This window comes from Dromaius novaehollandiae, chromosome 3, assembly GCF_036370855.1.
Source record: "Dromaius novaehollandiae isolate bDroNov1 chromosome 3, bDroNov1.hap1, whole genome shotgun sequence".
Lineage (NCBI taxonomy): Eukaryota > Metazoa > Chordata > Aves > Casuariiformes > Dromaiidae > Dromaius > Dromaius novaehollandiae.
In genome coordinates, this window is record NC_088100.1 from 28,168,990 (window position 1) to 28,192,525 (window position 23,536).

A 23,536-nucleotide genomic window follows, 5' to 3' on the forward strand; every position below is an offset into this window, starting at 1 on the left:
AATATCAACTACGTACACTAACTTCCAAGCAGTTCTCCAGACCAACTTCTCCTCTAACGTCTATAGGAAATCAGCCAACATTCAATGAGTAGACAAGGGGAGTGAAGCAGAGTGTTGTTCAAAGTCTTGAAGAGTTCTTGACATTCCTCATCTGTTTATGTAAACACAAAAGTCCTCTTAAAATATCTAGCAGGATTAATCTATCCGTGTAGGTATATATTGTCACAGCCTACTTAGGAGGCAACAGAGCACCTGTACTTCTCTTCCTTTCCATTCTCTAAGAGCAGTCCACTGCCAGTCTGCATGTTTGTAGCCCTTTCTAGGCCAGCTAACATAGCCCAGATCCATAAACCTGGACCAGCTCACTTCTCCAGAAAGGTTCCCTTCTCCAAACCCAAGAGGGAAGAAGTAGGGGTGAAATATCTCACTTTCCTCAAAGGAAGAAAAGCAAAGCAAAATTCCTAATTCTACTAACCTTCCACATAATCTCCCTCCCTCACTTGTAAAGTCGACCACAGATGTTTTACCTTTGCCTAATCAGGCACATAGAGTTACATACAGAGTTACACAAACTTCTCTTCTTCCATGGTGGTGGGGAATTTGCCCCACCACAGTTCAGTATTTGTGTGTACATACACACACATACAAACCTATACATGTATGTATGCATATACATACACATAAATTTAATTCTCCCTATTTTTAATTCTTGGTCAGTTGTAAAGTCTTCAAGCAGGGATTATGCTTTTACCTTTACAAGACTTGCAATAACAGGACTATGATACTTTTCAGGTCTTCAAGCAATGAGTGGATATAGATACCCCATAACAACAGTGGTCGGTTCTGCCCACAGTGCGGGAGGGCATCTACACTCCTCTGTACGGAGATGGTTCTGTGCAGAGCATTTTTCACACCTCCTGTTGCAGCTGAGCACCAGGGAAGCAGAAAAGTACGTGCCTAAACTTAGGCAGAAACTCTCTCCCTCTGAAAGCACTCTCTCCACCGATCGCACAGGGAACACAAGCACTAAAAGCAATTCAGGTCTATGAGTTAGGTGGACTAAATGCCAGCCACAAGTTCTAAAATGAGCTTTGTGTTCTTATTCCCTTATATGTTTTTAAAACCTTTTTACTTGAGAAACTACTATGTTCCTTTTCAAAACCTTATTTCTCACAGGAAAACACTCCTGTATTGCATGGTTATTTCTTCTTAAAAATCAAATTTTCACAAATAAAAAGAATTAAGTTGAGCTAATTTTTCCATTCTATGAACCCTTCCATAATTTGAAGCTATGAATGTGCCATAAGATTTTTCAACTACACAACTTAATTATAACTCCAAAATGGGAGAAAAGTCACAAAGAAAGGAACACTTTTTATTTTAACAGACTTCTTGCACGTACTATAAAGGCACAGGCTCCCCTAGAAGTGCTGGTAAGTCACTTTATCATCGCTAGTATGTCAGTAGTCAACACTTAGTTGCATGAGCTTTTATTCTTCTATGACCTAGTGGTTACATAAACTCACACAAATGCTTTCAGAGTATCCTGCTTTAAGAGGAGATTAATTGATCAATGAATACATTCTTCATACTTCAAAAGTTAACCTAACCTATAAAACACAGAGGGGCTATAAAAGAAACTGTTGTGACTTTTGTAAAGTAAGCATTGCCTTTGATGCTTATCTGCCACAAAATTAGTTACCCCATATAATTTCTGGAGAGCCTGTTCTGTGCCTCTGGGGAAAAGAGGAACATGGTATTCATGTGAGCTCAACATTTCAGCCAGGAGGTGACCTCTGCGACTTGGTTCTCACAGGCATTTAATGCTATTTCACATCACAGAAAGCTGGGGGGGAACTTGGCTGATGTAAAAAATACACAAAAGCAAAGACGTACAAAGTAAAGATACAGGTTCCTTTATAATAAGGTTAGACTTCTCCAGTTCATGCATGTCTGCTGTGTTTCCAGTACAACACAGTTCTATTACAATATTTCCTCTGCCTGCTTCATATAGCTCTATGAGCATAATAAATAATCCATAATAATTATTAAGCTTTTCTATATAGAATGGTATTCTGAGCTCAGTCTACTTACTTACTATAGCTTTCAGATCTTAACCTGCTCTGTTGGTCTTTCAAATGCATTCTGTTCTGCTCTCTTTGGTATTTTTTCTCCCAAAAAACAATACACTTTAACATGAATCCACACTTCCATTTCCTGCTAATTTTGCTACATCTGTACATTGCTCACCCAGTGCTGGCAATTCCATCTAATTTAGGTCTTCAGCTGCCTTAATGAAGATTAGTGCAAAGTTTCCCCAACATCAGTAAATCAATCAGCAGCATCTAGAGCTGGAGAAACAGATGTTTTTGCATGTGATCAGAATTCACACCCCCTAGCTCAAAATCAAGGCACCACAATACTATACATGTTTGATGTACTCTTATGAAATATGCTTTTTGTTCATCTTTCTTTTTTTCCCTTGCCTGCACTGCAAAGTTAATGCAAAATGAAATTAAAGTGCCACCCCTAGCTGACACCCTATGCACTACTACTAAAATTCTTTCTTCTAGGGGGCTAAGGCTTATAACTTAATTTGTCTGATCTGTTAGAGGCGACCATGCAAACCACTGCAACTCAAACTGCTAAATCATCGTCTTTGTATTACAGTGATAACAGTGATTCTGAGCAGAAATCCAATTTTATTCTGCATCTCAGTTTACTGTGGCTGTTCTCACTTGAGCTAGGCTAACTTGAGAGAAAGTAATTAGAACAACTTGAATTTGCAGTAAAAATATTGCCTAGGGATTATGTATAAACCCACCTAGTGCAACTTATATGCAGCCAAATGACTGGATCAGAAACCAAAATTAGGTATGTAGAGCAACATTAATGTAAAGAAAGTCTGTATTTCCTACCACTAAATTAGGCAAATACGATACAAAGTACCATACCATATACCAGCTGCAAATCACAATGGCACCAAACATGTAAATTTAACAGCTAAAAACCATGCTCAAAACAGTTATTATGCATATCTAATATAATAAGAAAAAAAAAGAAAAAAACAGCAATCAGGCCAAACATATTATCTCACAAATCAAGCTACATTGAATATATAAAAAAAACCATCATAGCATAAGCAGCAAACTCTTGTATCAACGTACATGCGGTACAAAAAGAAAAAAAAAAATCTACCCAAACACAAAAAGGTCCCTTCAGATCCTTTTTCAACTATGCCTAGTGACAACACGCTTTTCTGCTTCTCTTTCCACAAGCGTGGATCAGCCACATGACATTTACCCATCCCACTTTCCTACTTCATTAAGTAGAGAGAAATGCGAGTTTGATGTTTGTTCAGTTATTTTCACCTGTGGCCCTGATGCACTATACCCGCCCAGTGAGATGGCACTCCCAAAGTGAGATGTCTTCCCAAAGACACCAACCATTGCAGAGGGACCTAAACACACCGGGTCATACCACTTCTGCAGTTTAATAGATCTATTCCAAATCTCACTAAAAATAAATTTATCCAAAACTCACAATGTGCACTCTGCAAACAGTTGAAAACAGCCTATCTATTAAAAATTTTTAAAATAATGTCATTCTCATTGCTTTGGTTATCACTGTGTTCTTTATGTCTCAAAAGAGTTCTCTAATAAGTATGTAATACCTTTAGAGGGTTACATCATTTCCAAATACAAATCAGTTTCATAAAGCAAAATATTTATTTCCAGATAGAAACAGACATACACATACTGCTATATGTGTACCACGACACAGCTCCTTCCCTGACTTCATTGCAGATTTAGGACACAGCAGAACTAATCTAACTGTGGGCTGATACCAAAAGGTTCGATCCCATCCTCCTTCCACCCATCACAGCTTGCTTACGCTGCAGTGACAACGATGTGACCATGTGACCAGACACTGAACCACTTTAGGGATCTATACCAGAAAAAGAAAAAAAATTTTTTTTTGGTAGGGTTAACTTACAGTGGGTTTAATTCCTTAAACCAGTGCAACATCAACTACATTTCAGCTGCGTTCATGCTCCTGTCCATCCTTTTGGGTTCAAGGCACATCCCTGTGATTTTTCGTAAAGGCAACCGTCACAGCGGCAAGTTTCCTCAGACTTGGTGGCTGAAAAATATTTGCAGACTACAGCGTGATTCCCAAGAAAGCTGCACTGATGACTGGCTGCCACTGTCAGCTCTCGGCCCCCCCACCCCCCTGAGTCGCTGTATGCCACTGGCAATTCCTCCACCCCAGCAACAAGGCTGTTGGAATCTCTTTTGCAATTTCCATGTATTACCAAAATTAGGCTTTTCTCAATCTACAACTGCCATTTTGAGACATTTTTGCTCGGAAGAAAGGGTTATGGAAAAAAGTGTTTTCTTAATCAATTTAATGTTTTTAATATATACAAGTCATTATCAATTTAAAAGCCACAGTTAATTTAATACTGCACATCAGTGGCATATGGTTTTGGGTACACAACCCCAGAAATAAGTGCTCTCTGAAGGACTTCCAAAGAACCCTTAAATCACAGTTATTCTGTTTTAAGAAGAGAAGCTATTTTCAGAAAAAAATAATTTTCCACTTTGCTCAGTTTTGAGAGGGCAAGATTTGTTTCTTCCATACAGAAGAAGCTACAAAAATCCTTTTCCATACAAATCATTAATCATCTTACAAGTAATAAGCTTGACCTAAGGGTCATTTTTCAGTACCTACAGGCATTTTTCAGATTTCACAAACTTTTATTTGGAACAAACAAATGAGGAATACATTCCATCAACACAATCAAGACAAAATTATTTTTGCCCTTGTCATCATCAACTCTGCGAACGGCTAGGGGACAAGACCATAACAGTATACATGTGCTGATAACCAGTTTACATCCTACCAAATTTTTACTACCTTACAGTTCTGCAAATACAGATCATTTGTAAGGCCTCAACTTCTAATTTTATTATGGATTGTTAATTATTCTCTTTTCTCCTCTTAACTAGCAGGCACATTTCCACCACACTAAGATACTCCAATGTGGACCTAATGTATTCCAGTGCTTAAATAACTTTTTTTATTTTAGTAAGATTTTGATCTTGTCAGTAATATATATGTTTGCTTGTTGCACACTCTTTGCCCACCAAACCTAAGAAGAAAACGAGCACCTTTGATGTGATTTACCCTGTATAATCTTATGCCAGTTTCTCAGCTGTGCATTCAACTTCTCAATGGCTACATATCACTCTCTTGATTATTTAAGTGTTGCGTGGAACATGCAGTAACAACAAACCTTTAATTTACATCATTTTTTAGCTTCAGCACTTCCTGAAACCTCACTGCTCTGAGTTTGCACACCCTATGCATGAGGAAACTCCCTTATAAAACATCCATTTTAAATGCAAACTGAGTTCACAAGTGCAAAAAGACAACTTACAGAGAGCTCAGAGCCTCATCAGAGGCTTCTTATCCAAGCAGAAGCAGCAAGAGTGGATGGAACACCTTAGCAAACAAAAGCGTAACAAATTAAACAACATATTTTATTAACTTGGTATTTTTGCCCATAGCTTAGTTTTCAGAACAAAATACATTTTTGCTTTAAATCTGCATATACCTTTTTAAATCTTAATATCATGAATTCTCAGAAAAATATGACATTAGAACTTAGATTGCTTAATCAATGTGAGTAGAAGCTGAAGATGCACTAATTACACTTATTATATCTTAGTAATGCTTAAAAACTAAACTACTAGAAAACTTCTTAGTAAAACTCTCAGGATACATCTACCCCAGCAAATTAAAAACCAGTCTAGAACGTTCCTGGTTACCCAAAGGAAATCCCAGTTCTACTAAATTTTTGAAAGACCTGTCGCTGCTTACTTTCAGCTTGTACCAGGTACCCTTCTCCCAGATAAGCCTCAGGCACAGTTTAGGGTTAGCATGGGTTATAGATCATTCCCACTAAACAGTCTGCCTGAAGCTCAATCTGGAGAAAAAGAGGATTTCATAGTATGGATGAGGGCTGCTCCATGCCAGGGGGCCTCAGGATCTTAGAAATGGACCTGATGGTCCATTTGTCCAATTAATGGACATTAATTTACTACTACAGATGTAACCATAAGATAAGTAATTTTTGCCTCAACTTTTCAATTCAGTTTTCAAAATACTACAATGACTGCCCTAAACTCCTTACCTCTAATCCTTATGAATTTTAGCCATATTATCTAAAGCATTCTGGAAAAGTACATTATGCCTTTCCAAGACAAGTGAGGTATCTATCATGGGGTCAGACATTGAAAGGACATACAGCTGTAGTAGGGTTACTCCAAGGCAAACATTAGATCATGCCTAAAAGCGTGACCCTCACTGAAAGAAGAGCAAGTTGCACCACATTTCCCCATGGAATGAGAGCAAACAGTTAATACAGATTAGCTAATGTGTTGTAAGCTCTCATTTTATCTTACTTTACAATCTCCCGTCTGTTTTTCAACATCATACAGGAATTGCAGTTTCTTCGGATGCAGACAGTATGTGCATAAACCTGTGGTGCTTGTGAGGCTGGGTATTTCTGAACGATCATGCACCCCATGTCCCACCAGGCTTGCACACAACAAGAGAGGCAGGCACAACTGCCACTTGGTTTCTTCGTAGCTCGAAGCCTGAGGATTATAAAACGTAAGACTGGTCGTACTCTTTTGCAAGTGTTTGACTCTATTGCATTGGTCAAGAAGCAACTCTGCTGCTCTCCTGAACTTAGCCTCTGATCCAGCAGCAAAGTCCAAAGCATACAGCTTATATTGGGCAACTGGTCACAGCATGTTGCTGCCTTATTAACTCCATTTCTGCTCTGCTCCCAAAGTGGGTGGAGGATGCAACTGGACTGAGCCTTGATGTTGAGCTGGAGGGAGAGGTTACCAGACACCTGGTATCCTGGCATGATTAACTAGGTTATCCACTTTAATATCGTCTGTGAAGACACAGCTTTGCCTTCATAACTTCCAGATACCACAATAAACAGAGGAAGCAACAGTCTCTTGGTATTCTTGATGGTAACAACTAGGAGGCTGCACCAAGATCATAGAGACACTAACCCTTTAGTACAAAGAAAGTGTTAGTCACTGCTCATAAGGTTTTCCAAGCTACCACCTGGACTTCTTTCACCATCCTCTAAATTCTCTGTGGCATCCTGTTGCACTAATATTAGGAAGAATTTCATATTAGGAAGCTGTGATGAGGTGGAAAGTAGCTCTTATACATAAATCTGGCTTTTCAAGAACTGCAGCCGGGCTCTATGGATTTGATTTTTGACTCACTGCTATCCCTGTCAGTGACTCGGGCTTTTCTTCTGTTGCAGCTTTGCCAGTAGCCTCAAAAATACTGTTCCAATAGTAGGGAAGTCAGCAAAAACAGCCAAAATGATAGTCAGACCTCAAACTGTGAGAGCAGCACCTGGTGCTGAGGCCTCTCATTTCAGCCAAGCACCTCTGGACTTGTCCCCCGTGGGGAACCCTGCTGGCTATGCTCAAAGCCAGAAGGGAGATGCTGCCACAGTGAGGGAAGCTTTGAACCCTGCAAATATACAGTTTGCCACAGCAGCTGGCACACAATGCTTCATCCTGTTCTCTACTACAGTATCTTCCTGTTTGGTGCCAGAAACACTTAAACTACATTATGAATTGGAGATGAGAAGGGTAAAGCAGTAGCTGGGTGAACACTTCTAGAAAATGAGCTGAAATCTGGGAGAAATACTGAAGTCACTGGGGTCTATCTCACTTTCACCTGCAGTAAGAAGAAACTGAAGATCCACTTTGCCACTCCATCTTTTATGTCCTTGCAAAGAGCAAGATGAGAAATAAAACGCACAGGCTGCTCTGCTAGCTGCTGCTGCTGCTACTACTACTACTAAAAAGAAAACCCAATCTCATTTGCTCAAGGAAATGTAAACCAATAGTGAGACACACACCAGTGCCTTAATGCAGAAATGTGTACACATTACTGTAGAGTCTCAAGGAGATGCAGAAACAGTGTGTGCACACAATCATGTCTGACTGCTGGTTTTCTCTTTAGGGCTAGGTAAATAGAAGTCCTGGATTTTGAATTCAACAACAGTCCTCTATATTTTATATGGGTTCTCAATGTTCGATACCTCAGTGGAATTTCCTTGGCTCTATTTCTTTGTGGAAGTGTTACCATACACTAGAGTTCAGTTCAGTGTTTCATCCTACTATTTCAATTTTGTATTTTACATTAAAACATCAGTGAACAAAATGCAATGACAGCCCTGGAAGCAAAGACTAGAACCTACACTTTCCTCTCCTCTACACCAGTCTAGAATTAATTACATATTAATTTGCTTTCCTCTCAGCCTTCTTAAACCCACATTTACACAGTTACCCAGTTTTAATAGAAGAATAATATAGTCTTACCCAAATACCCCAAAACTTGTGGTGACAGCATTTTGGGTTGCAGAAAATCAAAACTCTTCAGGCTCAAAGAGGCCTAAAATACTTCCATTTCTTAGGCTAATACTCTCATCACTATTATTCTTATATGTACACAAAGCATACACAGAAACTTCACACAGCATTCAATTTTGGATTGGGTTTCTCTGGTTACTCAACCAGAGAAAACATCTACGCAGCTTTCTACCTAACGTATGGCATACAGTAAAGCACAGGTGCAAGATAAGAGCTCAGCCCGCTGAATTCAATACTTTTGAGCAGATGCAGACACTTGAGGGCTTTTTAGGCCAGACACTGATACTCCTAGTTTGTAGATGTGTGAAGAATTTGGCAAGCAGCTAATCTGTACAGCTGCACAGAACATCCCAATGTAGGCATGATTTAGGACTGGATTTTGCCCTTCACCTTCTACAAGGTCTTGTTAAATTAATCCTTACTGCTAAGCTTCAGTCAGTTTGCTCTAAGGCATCTCTCAGCCTTCATTTCTGGGTTGCATTGGACAAAACAGTTTTCCATATATTGCATGGTCTGAGTGAGCACTATACAGAACTTCTTCCAAGGATTCTAGTCTTTTCTGAACATTAACTAATTATTTTGCCAGCTACCGATACATATGCACGAAGCTAGCACCAGACAAGTTCCTATTTCCTTAGTGTTCGTTGAAGTTACTTCCTAGTAACTTCCAAGCAGTGCAGTAAATTTATTCTAGCTGCTCCATCTCTATCACTGGCTTGCTTAGGCTGAAGGCTGAGCTAATTAAGCCCCACTAACAGCAACAAAAACCGTTATCTTTAAACACGTTCAACTGATCTTCCTGTCAAGCCCTCATATAAAGACAATGCCCTTATCTCAGCTCTTCATGTCCTAATACTTCTATTGTTTAGCATTTTCCTAACTATTTTTCTGAGATCTGAGCCTCCTGAATTAAACACTTTACTAGTTTTACATTTTATTCTTCTCAGAAATTACAAAAAAAATCCAAGTCAACAGCATTTAGCCTATGTGGTTTGAAGAATAATTCAAGAATTACTTCAGACACTTCAAAACCATTCCTACAGTACTCAAGAGTAAAACAGGCTACTTGCTACAGCTGTGCTTTCCTGAACATTTCCCAGCAAAGACCTGACAGCTGCTGCTCACTGGGCTTGTCTGTGCCTAGCAAATACTGAAATCAATTGATCAATCCAAAAGCTGAAGTTCTTAATACTTCTTTCTGATTAAGAGCTTAAAAGCATGAAGGGGAGGGAAAAGCCTATTTATTTTCTGAGCAAACAGACACCCATAATCCACAAAGCGCTATGCAGAAATTTATCATAAAATTTGAATCAAGCTTTATCAAAGCTGTATAACAAATTAGTTTTACATTCACAGAAACTGCTTCAACAATGGTTTCTTAGCACATCATGGGAGTGGACTATTTTCACATAGTTTTTCAGCCACCTAAGTTTTTCAGCTCTAAAACCATTTCCACAATGTCTAACGTTAAACACGGCACGATATAACATGACCAGATATAACCAATGCTGCTGGAGACACTAGGCACTGGCAGAAACCCAAGCAGGTGTAAACTGCACTCGAAACATGAAAAGAGGCCAGGCCATGGCGGGTCTGGAGCCAGCACCGCTGCAGTGTCATGGGGCAGCAACCCACAGCCAGGATGGGACTGGGGCTGGGGGGAGCCCAGGGGAACAGGGACAGGCAGCACTGGGGGGGCCGCAGAGAGAAACCATGATAAACCATTGTGCCAATTAAAATAAACCATAAAAATAGCGTTACCCTGATGTCAAAAGTGAAAATGGCCAATTGGGTGAGACAGCAAAGCTTTGCTTGCAGATAAAAATGTTGTCACACTAAAAATATCAACAATAAGTGATACACAGAAATTCCTCTTTATGAACCTCACAGGAGGAACGAGCTGGACCGTGACAGATGTCACTCTCCATACAGCATTCGGCAGCATCCATCAGGAGACGCTCCCCACAAGGAACGCAAACGGCAGAGGGGGGAATGCATACTTACCGAGCTTAACAGAAATGCAATTAGTGCCTCTCAGTAAAAGCTTCCATATCAGAAATAACATATATATGGATGCAGATGTAAAACACTTTAAAAGGTTAAATCTTGAAATCACTATTCCATCCTTATTTTGATGAATTGTCTCAAGATATGTTTTAAAAAATACTTAACTGGGTGATTACAGCAATTACTGTCTGGATTTTGGAGAAGTTTAGGGATCATTTACTTTAACAACAAAAAAGGCACTCCTGACTTCATCTTGCTAAATTTTTAGAAGATTTTCAGAAGGTATATATGAGGCCAATCAGGTGAAAACTTTTACGGAGTAAAATTTCAAAGGGCAAAATAGTGATGCTAGATTTCAAGGCGGCAAATACTAGGGTCTAAATTACTTATATTAGGAATAACCAAGAGTTATATCAATATAAAGCAGAGTAGAGCATATCAAGTAAGCCATAAAAAAGCAGTAGAAACTAGAACTAGAGCAACATTACTCCAATATATACCTGAACAGCAGAGTACAAGAAAACACGTAGGCAAAACTTGTGCTTTGTGACAAACTAGCATCTATTTTTCTAAAACTTTCTCATCTATACAAGCAGTACACATATTGTTAGATCACAGAGAGATGTTACAAATCCATGAAGAAAGAGTGCAACACTGATCTCTTTTCATGTGGACATTACTGTGATTAACTTCAGTGCCAGCAGGCTAATAGTCCAAATGCCCAGTCCCAACAAGTAAACAGGCACGTGCTATAAAAGTTTATCACGGCAGAAATGTTTCCTCAGCAAGACAGAAACCCTAACCCAACCAATCTTTTCAGAAGATCAGGTTAACAAACAAAAGCAGAGAGATACAAAACCTACCCTAAAGTGAGCAGAATTTTGTTGCAAACAGGACCACAACGCATGTGTTCACGGATCATCAGGACCAACACAGACTGAGGAAGCTGCTGCAGTGAATAATGTGGCTATGAAGGACCTAAATGAACTCTTTACTGAGTAAAGACCTAGTCTTTAAGAGGATGACTTGCTGTTCCTTTCCCCACCACATGCCTTACAGAAAAATAACCATTTTCCAGAAATTACGGAGCAACACAGGAAACCTATACTGTACACAGCCAACTGTAAGCAGCTAGTTATAAATTCAGAAAGAACTAAAATATCAGTGAGAAGAGCTCCTTATAAACACATACCCTAAAATACATGACGATTCTCCTGACGATTTTCAAGAAACAAATGAAAAAGCTTGAAAAATTACTAATGTAGCTCACATAAGTTCTGGGAGAAGTAGCTGGAAACCATAACTTAAGATGAAAAAATAAAATACCGAGGCAGATACTGAGAGTATAATGCCAAGTTCCCACCATTTTTGTAACGATACATCAAATTCCTCTAAAGTTTTTTTTACATTTTTCTAGGTTAAAACCAAAAAAGGAAAATATATGACTGATATATATTCCTACAAGCTTTCACAAGATTTTTTTTAAACAAAAGAATTATGAATGAAGACAACTAATATATAGGATGTAATCTTTTTGCAGACTGAAAAGTGACTTAAAGGATAACAAAGTCTTCAATCTTGGCTGCCTTCCAATGTGAAGACAAGGGTGTGATTTTCCAGAAGTCATCAATGCATTCTGCATTTATTAAAGATTTGGAGAAGGAAGCAAACAAAGAAATGGGATATTTGCTGATGATAAAAGTGGTCCCAGATTGGGAGAACTCCAGAATTCTGAGACTCAAAACAACCCATCGAAACTGTAAGATTATTAGATAGAATGACAGGAAATGAAATACAATTTAAACAAAAATTAAGAAATTATTGGGAACAATAAGCAGAAGCTAAGTATCTCAGAACTACTAAAGCCATCAGCGGAAAACTGCCTACTAATTGCACAAAGACCAACAAAACCGCATACTTGAAACACTACAGCTAGCCAAAAATAAATCAGATTGAATTCTTAAATACACATCGAAGCTCTGTATATAATACAAAACAGTAATGCAACACAGAGTACTAGATACAATCATGCTGTCTCATCTCACAAAGTACATCAGCAGGAAGAGTATTAAAGTGCACACAGTCATTAAATGGTATGGAACTATGGTATGGAAAGAACTTACAAGTGTAAAGAGGTTGCAAAAGCTGAGATTTTTAACCATGGAATACAGAACTAAGAGCATTTTGTTGATATACAGAAAATATGAAAGGATCAAAAATGTTAAATGATAGTCCGTTTTTCTTAATTGCTAGCATGACAAAATCAAATTGCAAACAAAAATCCATTACCTCACATAGTATTAACAAGTGGCTTAGATGCTAAGTCCTAGAGTGGGTAGGTCATTCAGACAAATACTGTAACGGACTATTTATTTACTGAGGAGGAAAAATAAATAATTTCAAGTTGATTTATTTGCTTATCAGTTGAGTCATTAAGATAATGCATGGAAAACAAGTCTTGGGAGCTTACAATACAGTGAAGATATAGAAGACATTTTCATTAGTGCACTGCATAATTGGCTAGGTTCCCTATAGCACTGAGTTTGTTTTCATTAGCAGCATGAGGTACAAGCAAGGAAACAGAGCAAATTTCTGATCCTTACTGGCAACGCTTACACAGATGCACGTGAGTTGAGTACTGAAACTAAGAGCAAAAGAAATTAAAGGATTTAAAAAGAAGTGACAAAGCTAACCATGTTCCCAACTCATACTTCTGTCCCCTGGACATTCTTCTCTCTCCTCTCTCTCCACTTTCACTAACAGGGATTAAACCGTATACCTTAAGTTCAGTCACCGTGGACACAAGGACATGATTTTTTTCCCACCTGAGATATCTCTTACTAGGAAAATGGAAAGGGACATGAACCTTTCAAGAAAGAAGTGCAACTTGAAGGAAAAGGTAAATGACAGAAGATCAGAGGTGGACAGACTCAAGAAAACATACTGGTTGAGGAAAGAAAAACAAAGAAAAACTCTAGTATTCAGCACAAACTATACAAAGATCTACCAATATTTCATTTATACATCTAAATCTCCAAAGGATCATTCATAATGTTGAAATTAACAGAATCTAGACATCTACTTGCATAAAATTCAAAATACGTTTAACGTTTACGATAAAGATGATCACTCATTTTCTAATGTTATTTAATCCAATCCATACGTTGGTATTAAACTGCAAATCAACGTGGAGACATGGATGCTCTCATATAGTAAACTTAATTCCTTAAATTTTCTTGAGCATTACGTGGTTACCAAAGCCAAAAAATGCTTCAGTATAACAGTCAAAACAGCAAGACATGAACAATGTATTGTTTCTAGGACACTAATTTAATATTTATAAAATAGTTTATAACTTAGGTTACAAATGCTTGATGCTGCAAACTACAGGTAACTGTTCAGTGCTACTGTAAACCTACTGGAAACAGTACGTTGGACTGCTAGACTGCTGCAGCGTACAACAGGATCTGAAGCAAATGCATATTCATGCAAAAGCAAAAAGTAATGTACAATTTAAGTAGAAACACATAAGGCTTACATGAAGGAACTCAATCTCATTTAACACAATTTGCAACAAAAACAAGCAGAAAATTAGTACTTGTGGTGATATTCTCAGAGGTTGGCTGGATTTGGCCCTGGAAAGGAGCGCATAGATTTTATTAACAAGGGGTCTATGTTAACAAATTGAAATGGAACAATGCAAAAGTATCCTGTTGAGCACGACAGAATTATAAGATAATTTCATCAAGGGACCTAATCAACTTTGGCTTTCTTCCTGTAGCTTGTCTGTTCTTCTCTACTACAGAGAGACACTAAGCCAAATTCTACTCTAACTCTACTGTAAATTGAAAATGAACAAAATTACATTTGCCAAAAAGAAAAACAATTAACCTATCCCAAAAACCAAACACTTCTTAGAAATTAAATGTTTTGTCAAAAAATCAATTCAGAGAGTAGAAGCCACAAAGCCATGCCTGGGGAAAATATAATTGGTCTACAATGCAAAGGAAACTTCAGTACGCTTGAAAGTGTCTTTTTCTTCTGTAATCAACCTTCCTTTTGAAAACTATGAATTTTCCTTCAGAGAAGATTTCATATTAAAAAGCTTCCAAAAATTTGGGTTTAAATGCAGAATTAATCTGTAATACCTGGTATTATCACATGGCTTCAAGCACCAGGTTGTCATCTGAACAATGTACAGTCGCTGGGAGAGAAAAGGCACAGGCTAACCTCTATTGAATGTCATTGGGGCCAGCAGTTTTATTACTGTATGTGCTTTTGAAAATATCTTACTGTGGTACTAGAACTATCTTGGCAAAAATACCTTACTCTTACAGCAGAAGCTCCTCAAGACAAATGCTTGAGTCACTTCCTAATTTCTAGGACATAATATAAATCCTTTATTTCTAGTTTAAAAATTTATCTAGAGCCAAGGTAATTTAAAGCATTGAATATTTATAAATGTCCATAGCTAAGCTCCTGACTCCTATGAAAATTAACAGAAGTCTCGTCTGACTAAAAACCGCAGTATCACAAGTGACATTCCTCTCAAAAAAGCTCTTTCGCTAGAACTGCTCAGGATGCGTTATTATAGCAAAACCTCTGTCCAAATTGCCACACACACTTTCCAGTGCTGCTTCTGCTGTGCCTAGGAGATGAGTCACATAAGGAACAGGCAGACTGTAACCTGATCAGGCAGAACACAAGTCTGCTAACTGGATGAAAGGATACCCATTTCAGTACCCAGCAAAAGACTGTCATGGACTTCTCTGTTCAGCTACATTTTTATCTGTAAATTGCCTGAAATGACAGTCCAAAACATGCACGAAGCTTCAGACCCATTTTGTTCTCCCATTTTGTGAAGCATAACATATACACTTCTGTCTAATCCCAGTATAGGAGAGCTCTACTAATTTTAGATCCAAGTGGTGTAAAGTGTCATAGCTGTCAGATAACTGGATACCTGAATCTCAATTCAAAGTAATGAAGTTTTCCAACACAATTTGACTATTAAGCCCCAATTAAATGTGGATTTGTTTTAATAGGCATAGTAGAACACAATATCAAATGCTGTAATTTCACATATTAACTATGAAACTGAACTATTAAAATATATTTAAAAGCAAAGCAAGTTCAAAAGGGCCATGTGGCTATAATCAAGAGCAGATTTTGGCCTATGCTGCTGAAAAGCCCATCAGAGGCCTAATCCTCCTTGTCTCACATAAATAGTTACACTAATTGTGTAATTGCAACGTGCAGAATGTAACCCCCAGCCTATTTTCTTAGAGTCTTTGTCCTTTTAGTGATTTATTTGCAGCTATTGTCAGTTTAACTGTATTCACTTAAAAAGTACAAAAATCAAAAGAACTGAGAGATTACTTTTGTACAAAATGTGCACTGTACACAATTATAACAAAATTAAATTTGGAAACACATCTACTGACTTTTAATGTAGCTAAGGCTAAATTCTAACGTCCTAAAGGACAACCGATCTCAGCAAGAGCATGCCTTATTAAAGGCTGAGCTGTTACTTGGGCCCCCGTCTTGCACACAGGCTTGTGTGGGTGGATTTCTGAAGGCAGTGTATTGCCGCAAAAGCACGGGAGTCTGCCTACACAGATCGACTTGTAAGATCTGGCTATTAACATGCCCTTCAGGATTTGACCTGTAGACTGAAGTGTCTTTGTAAGCATTGTTTCACCTGTTTGAAAGCTGGGTTGACTAAAAGCATTCAGTACATGAATATTTTCACTCACTACAGAAAAATCAGGCTTTGTTAAATTAAACAGCTCTAATGATGTTTTACAAGAAACATTTCAGGCATGCAGCAATAATCTGCATTCACATCTGACATTTACGCAACTTTATTCTTTTAAGCCAGAACTTCATGAAATAATTGCACTTAAGCAGGAGAATTATCCCATTTCTATTTTACAAAGCACTTCATACTGAATACATACTTAAGTTCAGCAAAATGATGCAATATTTTTTTCAGATGAGGCATGTTTTAAACAGGGTAGAGGAAAGAGAAGAATCCATACTCTGGTTTTCATGCAAAGGATCGCTAGACATTAGTGAAGCCGATCACAGAAAAGAGTTAGAACAATCTCACCCAAAAATATAAACAGAGCCAAAACAAGCCTTTTAACATAATGATGACTAAAGTTCATTTTCCTTTTTTTTTTTCCTCCATGCTTCACCACCTCCTGATTTTGGCCATAATAAAAAGACAGAATGGAATATTTGTGTGGTCTCTATTTCAAAGGTGTTGCTGACTCAGTGGGAATTGGGAAGTACCAGAAAAGCAACAAAATGAACATTTTTCTGATGTCTACCCCAATTCACATACCAAAGATATTTAAATCAATGGCCAAATTCTGCCCACCTTAGTCATCCAAACAGGTATCTTTTAAAGTCATGGAGACAGAGGCTCAGCTTATTTAAACCATCATACTCGCTCAAAAAGTGCTGGCCAAATAATAAGGCTTTTACACAAAGCCTCACTGAATTTGTCAGTATTCAGGTTCTCATTTTTATTCCAACAAAATTAAGCCCACTTCAACTTAACTCAAGCAAACCAACCAAAGAAGTGAAGCCAGCACAATCTGGTCCATATTTAGGGTGAAAAGCACTGAAAAAAACCCACTGTCTACTGCTATCTGTCTCCAAGCAATATAAACCAAAACAGTGACAAATTTTTCTTAATCAAGAAAGAATGCTTTACCAGAGTAAAAGTGCAGCTTTTCATTTTTATATGGCCCAAGGAGTCCATTAGATTATTTTGTCCGACCTCATACAACACATACGCTATTAAGTTCTTCACCCTCAAGAGGCTAAACTGCTGTAGGAGACACGCAAAGTACAGGGCAGACTCCAATGTCATCATGCTGAAGACCTGCGTGGCGCCAAAGAAAAGATTAGGTGATGTGCAGCCAGATAATCCACAACGCAGCCTGCACTAGACAGCAAAAACCTTACCCTATTCAACTGAATTAAAAATGATCAATTCCAAAACTAGAAATTGCCAGCACCTAAAAACAGGTGGAAGAAAATCATCTAAGATGTGAATTCACTTATGCACTCTGCAGAACCAACATCTATATGCCACCAGTTCTTGTTGTGCCAAAGAAGAATGAAACTAAAAACTAAATTAAAAGCACCTAGTCAACTACTCACTTGAGTATATCTTCCTGAATTCAAAATGAGAAGCCCTAAACTATGAGATCTGGTTAGTACAGAGCTGAGAGCAGAGAAGAACTAGATTTCTGCAGGCTATGAGTGCAGGCCCTGGAGTTCAGAGTATAAACATGGAGCTTCACAAATCCTCAGACTCCAGGCTCAGAAGAGTCTGCCACAGCCCCTCATCATTGCTCTATGAAGCCATCTCTGAAGAATAATATCCCTGGACTAAGTCCAATACTGAACACACTTAGGAAGAGCCTCAAAATTACTAAAATACATAAATTTCCCCCTTTTCAGACATCCAAAAACCAGTCTGGGTGAATGGCCCCCTCCAGAAGTCAGCCAAAAGGAGCTGGATGACAGGCATCTACACTGCTGATATTAATTCAGAAATAGTGCCCAACCAACGTCAGAACAGTTTTCTCAGGTCTTGCATGCTTACTTGCAACTACACGCAATGAGGCGGTAGAATACATAAATTACACCGTCCTTGAACCCTATACAGGCAACAAAATGCAGCAGGAGACCTGCTAGTTCTTTTCTATTTCTAGACTACTTTGCTTCTCAGAGTATAAAAAAACCAGACCTGTTTGCCATGCTTCAGCAGAACATGCAGTATTAAAGATTTTTTTTTAACGCAAGAGAGAAAAACCGAAATGGAAATGTAATGTAATGAAGTTTAAACAACCCAACCTTAGTTTTGCCATCTGTTGCTCCAGACTTGCCTCTCTTCCCTACAGAGGCAGAAGCTATGCAGCAAGCCAGAAGTATTTGAAGGAAGCAGTAATTGGGCATTCAATCCAAAGAAAACATTCATGTGATACCTCTCCTATCAAAAACAACAATTCAGTCAAGTCCCAGAGCTGCAAGGCTGTATTTTTTATGGGCAGTCACATCAAGCTGAATAGATCTGTCAAATAGATCAGTTTCCTACAGAGCCAAAATCCAAAGCATTAAAACGTCTTCATGGGCCAGGAAGCTCTCTATATTTTAAACTTTTACAGCATATACGGTTGTGAGAACATTCTCGAAAAACTGTGATTTATTTAATACTTAACTCTAAGAATTATCGCTATTCTAGAGATAACAATCATACAGTCATTATGAGATGTTCCCATTTCAATAATGATGTCAAAGGGAGGCAACTTTGTTATATCATTGTTCAAAATTTGGGGGAGAAATGAGGTTTGTTGCAACTGTTATTTAAATACATACTTACTACCTGAACTGAAAAATACATCTTTGGAGGAGACTTATATCAGAGTAAATCCAATGAAAACACTGTACTTAAAGACAGTGATCTTTACAACAACGATTTTAAAGTCTTTAAAACTGAAATAATGTGGGGATGGAACAATGCATATCTATTCTATCTGGCAGAGATGGCATCTAATACATTAAAAGCTAAATGTATGTGAAATACTACTGGATATTTTCTTATTAAGTCAGAAGGAACCACGAAGACACACTTATCAGGAAGGTTGCCAATAACAATAATTTCATTAATTTTTATTCTCAGGCAAAGATGAGATCATTTAGCAAGCAACGTGACTAATTTTTTAAGTCATCTACAAACTCCAAAAGAAGTCAGATATGGTTTTCAAGATGAAGTTGAACTATTAGTAGTTATGTTAACAAGTATTTTGTACCATTTCTCATCTTCCTAGTCAACAAGACATGTGAAATTAGTCACACGGTTCAGATAAAATATACTGGACATTTTATTGCCACTATCACAACAAAGGCATTGCCTTTGACCATTTCTAGAGGTGCTAGTAACAAAGAAGCATTTTTCCACTTAGTAAGTAGCTTGATTCAATATAATTTCTGAATCATCTGAGATAATATGACTTGTTGGGCTTTTTTCTTCAATCAGAATGCTTCAGAAATACTGCCTGTGAATTATTACGTAGATCAAGAAAAAAATACGATGGCCAGTGACTGAGCTGACTGCGAAACAGAAAACAACACTCTTTTCTCTCCCACAGCAAATGTTCTTCTGTGCTATCTCAGATTTAGCAAACAGTTGCCTAATTATTTACTGTCACAGCTAACGACATGGTCAGCAGACAGAATTTGTAGACGCACAAATATCTTGGTTTCATCTACAACCAAGTTCTTGTTTTCGCATGGTCTTGAAGATCTGCTGCCTAGTTTGGCTATACAAAAAGATGAAGACCAAAACTTTCCTTTTCTATGTTTAAACAGGACTGTTTTTCTTTTCCTAAATCAAACAGCCCAAATGTCTTAATGATGCGGCATCATATGATTCCAAGCCTTCCAAGACAGGCAATGAATTTTGTACAGCTGACTCTGCTAGTTACAGTATTCAACAGCTGGGACATAGATAATTTGGCACCCTGATAATGCCCTCAACAACTACAAGTGCATTCTGCAGGCTGTAAAAAGAAAAAAAATAGCATTAAAATAATCTTTTGGAGCTCACCTTAAAAATAGAAGTCGGCATGTTCTGCATTTGACAGAGAAAATTAACACAGGAAAAAGCAATGTTTTCAAAACAGAAATTTAGAGAAATGGCACTCCCTCTTCAAAGCATATATTGTAGCAATTCTTTTCTGATTAGATCAGCTCCCATAGCAAGCCATCGGAGCAACAATCGCTGTAGTGAAGTCATACTGCTGGGACTCTGATGGGAAATCATGACTGGCTTGGAAACACATTTTGGAAAATAATGCATTTTCCAGGTTTCCAACAGATCATAATTAAAACAAGTCCAAATCTTTACCTGCTCTCAAAGATTGAATAAAGTATATCTAAAGCAGCAAAAATAGAGCATACTGATGTAGTGAATATGACACTAAAAACGAAAGCGGCAGCAACTGGATGCCTTTGAACAATTTTAGGATTTTGCTGTCATTGAGAATAGCATGTGAATGCACCTGATGCTTTCTCCCACAAGTAATGTGATAAATTCCTAAAACTCAGTCACATCTTTACTAGAAATAAAGCAAATTCCGAAAATATTTCAATTTATTTTAATTAAAATCCATTGGTCTTCCAACAGTTAAAAAAGCCAAATGTTTTGGTCCTTATCCAGGTAAAACTCTCACTGAAATAGGGGAAATTAGGCCTAATACCTACCTACCTACCTAGGTTTTAAGTAAGTAGAAAAACCGATATGAGAATGATCCTTATTAAACATGTGAGTCTAGCAGCAAATTTCTTTTTAAATCAAAGATAATCTAAAGTAGAATAGCAGTATTTTGGATTAGACGCAGGACAGAAAAATAAGATTTTCTCACTGCTTTTATTTCCAGCGTGAAAAAGACTACTTCCTTTAAAATTTTGCAAAAATTAGCTCAGCTACATACAAAGCAATTGACAGCTTAAAAAATAAAGAGCAAGTGGAATAAAGATGTCCCTTTCAAGACCATCTCTTATGAGCCATAATTATTTCTCATCTAAAATGCACTAATGGATTTCAGCACAGAGGCAGTGCACATGCTCCATAGCTGCATTGACACAATGGGCAACAGACACAAAGGAGTCATTAGTCAATATTGCTAATGACACAAGAAATTGCAAGTGGAACAGGTAGAAAGTATTCTCAGACCTGACAAATTCCCAATTCAAAGTAACTGTTTGTGATGGGGGGGGGGGTTCAAAATACTACCATTAACAACCAGGATTAAATAAAATCAGCTATTAATGTCTTCAAATCCAGCTGTCTTAAACTACGCCACTCCCATTCCCCTCAATGGAAACCATTTAACGAAAACCTTCGTGAGTGACTGGAAACATATCGCTGAAAAATCATAACGTTTCCAAATAAAAATTTCAGCTATAAAGTCCAGCCCACCTTTACCCCAAATATTACAAGAGGGCTCAGAACAGCAAATGCTAAATGCTCTGTGACATGCTGTAAGAACTATTTCTGGGATGAAGATTCAATCCGAACAGTTAACGCCACCTCTTTTTACTTTAATTAAAATCAGACCCTTGGCATTTCTGTTAGGAGTTTTAAGATTAAATACTCAAAATACACCGAAATATAAGGAATCATGTTCCCCAACTGTCTTCCGTCCCAATTACAGAAAGCAATGCAATCTACACGCCTAATAAAATTAGCTGTATCTGTGCTATGCTAAACGCCTCCCTTTTCCCTGTATTTTTCCTGTGTTCAGTGGAAAAAAAAAAAAAAAACAGGTGCTGCAGGAACTGAAAGCACTCTTTGCGCGGCTATAGAAAAGGGGAAAATAAACTGAGGCTCCGCAGAGGCACGGGGGTCGCCACGCAGGGCCCCGCGCCGCAGCTCCCCCGACGAGCAGCCTCGCAGCCGTGTCTGCGCGGGGCCCTGCGCGCCCCTCCGCGTACCTTTGTAGCGCTCCAGCACATCCTCGTAGGCCTGCAGGTACTCCTGCTCCTCGGCGTAGAAGTAAGCGCCCGGGGAGAGGTACCCAGCCATGGCCGGGGCTCAGCGCTGCCCAGTCCCCTCCCAGGCTCCAGACAGCCCCAAGCCTCGGGGACGGCAAAGACCAGGCAGCCGGCAGGCAGGGGCGGGTGCTGCCGGCGCCGCCGCGGCACCGCCCCCGGCCCGCCCCGCCCGGCCGCGCTGCCACCGCGCCGCCGCTCCGCTCGCCGCCCCCGGCGCGGCGGCCCGAGGGAGGGAGGGACGGACGGACGGGGGGGCCACCGCTGCCCGCCGCCCCATGGCCGCCCCCGCCCGTCCCTCTCCCAAGGCAGGTGGGTTTCAGCGCGGCGGCTCTGCGCTGCGACGGGGCGCGACCCCGACACGGCACGGCCGGAGCCGGCGGGCGGCGCCGGGGCGCCCCGGCCCCGGGGTGGGGGGCTGCCCGCACCGACGGCGGCCGCCGCACGGACACCCCGCGGGGCACCGCCTCGGCCCGGAGCGCCCCCCGCCGCCGCCGCCCCCGCTCCCCCCGCCGCCGCCGTGCAGGTGCCGCCGCCGCTCAGCGCGCCTGCGCCCGCGCACTGCCCGCCCTCCCTGGCCGCGGCTGACCCCGGCCGGATCCGCCCCCGCCGCCGCGGCCCCTCCGCAGGCAGCACCGCCCCGGCCCCGCGGAGCGGCGCGGCGGGGGCGCTGCTCGCCCCGGCCCGGCCGCCGCCCCCCGGCCGCCGCGGCGGATCCGAGGCGAGGGGGGGCCGCGGGGCGCGCACACAAGCGCGGAAAACACGAGCGTCCGCGGGGGGCGCCGGCGTCCGCCGCCGCAGGCTCCCGGGATGCGCTGGGAGGCAGCGAGCCGCCCGCAGCCGGGACGGCGCGGTCCTGCCTCGCTGCCGGCGCCAGGCGCCCGCACGGGCGGAGAGCGCCGCGACGTGCCGGGACGGGAGCCGCGGCCTCGGCGTGCGCCCCGCGCAGCCCGGTGCTGCCTCGACGGAGGGAGCCGGGCGCCTCTCCTCCCGGCCCGGCCGCGTCGCAGGCAAAGCGCAGGCACAATGCGAAACCGCTGAAGTAACCGCTGCGGCCCTCATCCCGCTAATGCGTTTTCCCATGAAAGTTTAATGGGCGCACCTGCACGTATTTCATCTTTCTTTCCCACATCCATTAATTCGCCCAGCCGGAAAAAAAAAATGGCCAAATAGCTTAGTCACCGCTCCGAGGAGCTGGGGGGGCTCGTTCAGCGGCCGCGCTGCCGCCCCCGGCGCGCCCTTACCGGCGATGCGGAGCACGGCCCGCTCGGCCGGGTCCAGCACGGAGCCGCCCTGGATCTTCCTCTTGGAGCGCTCGTGCTTGGGCAGGTTCCAGGGCAGCGTGTCCCCCGGCGCCGGCGACACCGTGCCCGACTTCTGGCTCAGGTCGTCCTCGTCCGAGAAATCCGCGGAGGAAGACATGGAGCAGCGGTAGGACGCGTTGCCGGAGCTCTGCACGGAGACACACACAC

At 40.6% G+C, this 23,536-nt stretch overlaps 1 protein-coding gene across 15 annotated transcripts in view; it reads right to left on the minus strand.

The window, feature by feature from the left end:
- The window catches only part of LOC112996840 (dystonin), a 306,620-nt gene that overhangs the window by 250,246 nt on the left and 32,838 nt on the right, over window positions 1-23,536 (minus strand). For 11 of the 15 annotated variants that reach the window (XM_064508599.1, XM_064508595.1, XM_064508610.1 and 8 more), the window contains one exon: window positions 23,309-23,516. In XM_064508599.1, the coding sequence (XP_064364669.1) occupies window positions 23,309-23,516 (208 nt within the window). Of the gene's footprint in view, window positions 1-22,007; window positions 22,211-23,308; window positions 23,517-23,536 lie in introns of those variants that run through there. The other 4 variants (XM_064508608.1, XM_064508606.1, XM_064508605.1 and 1 more) reach the window with 1 other exon arrangement.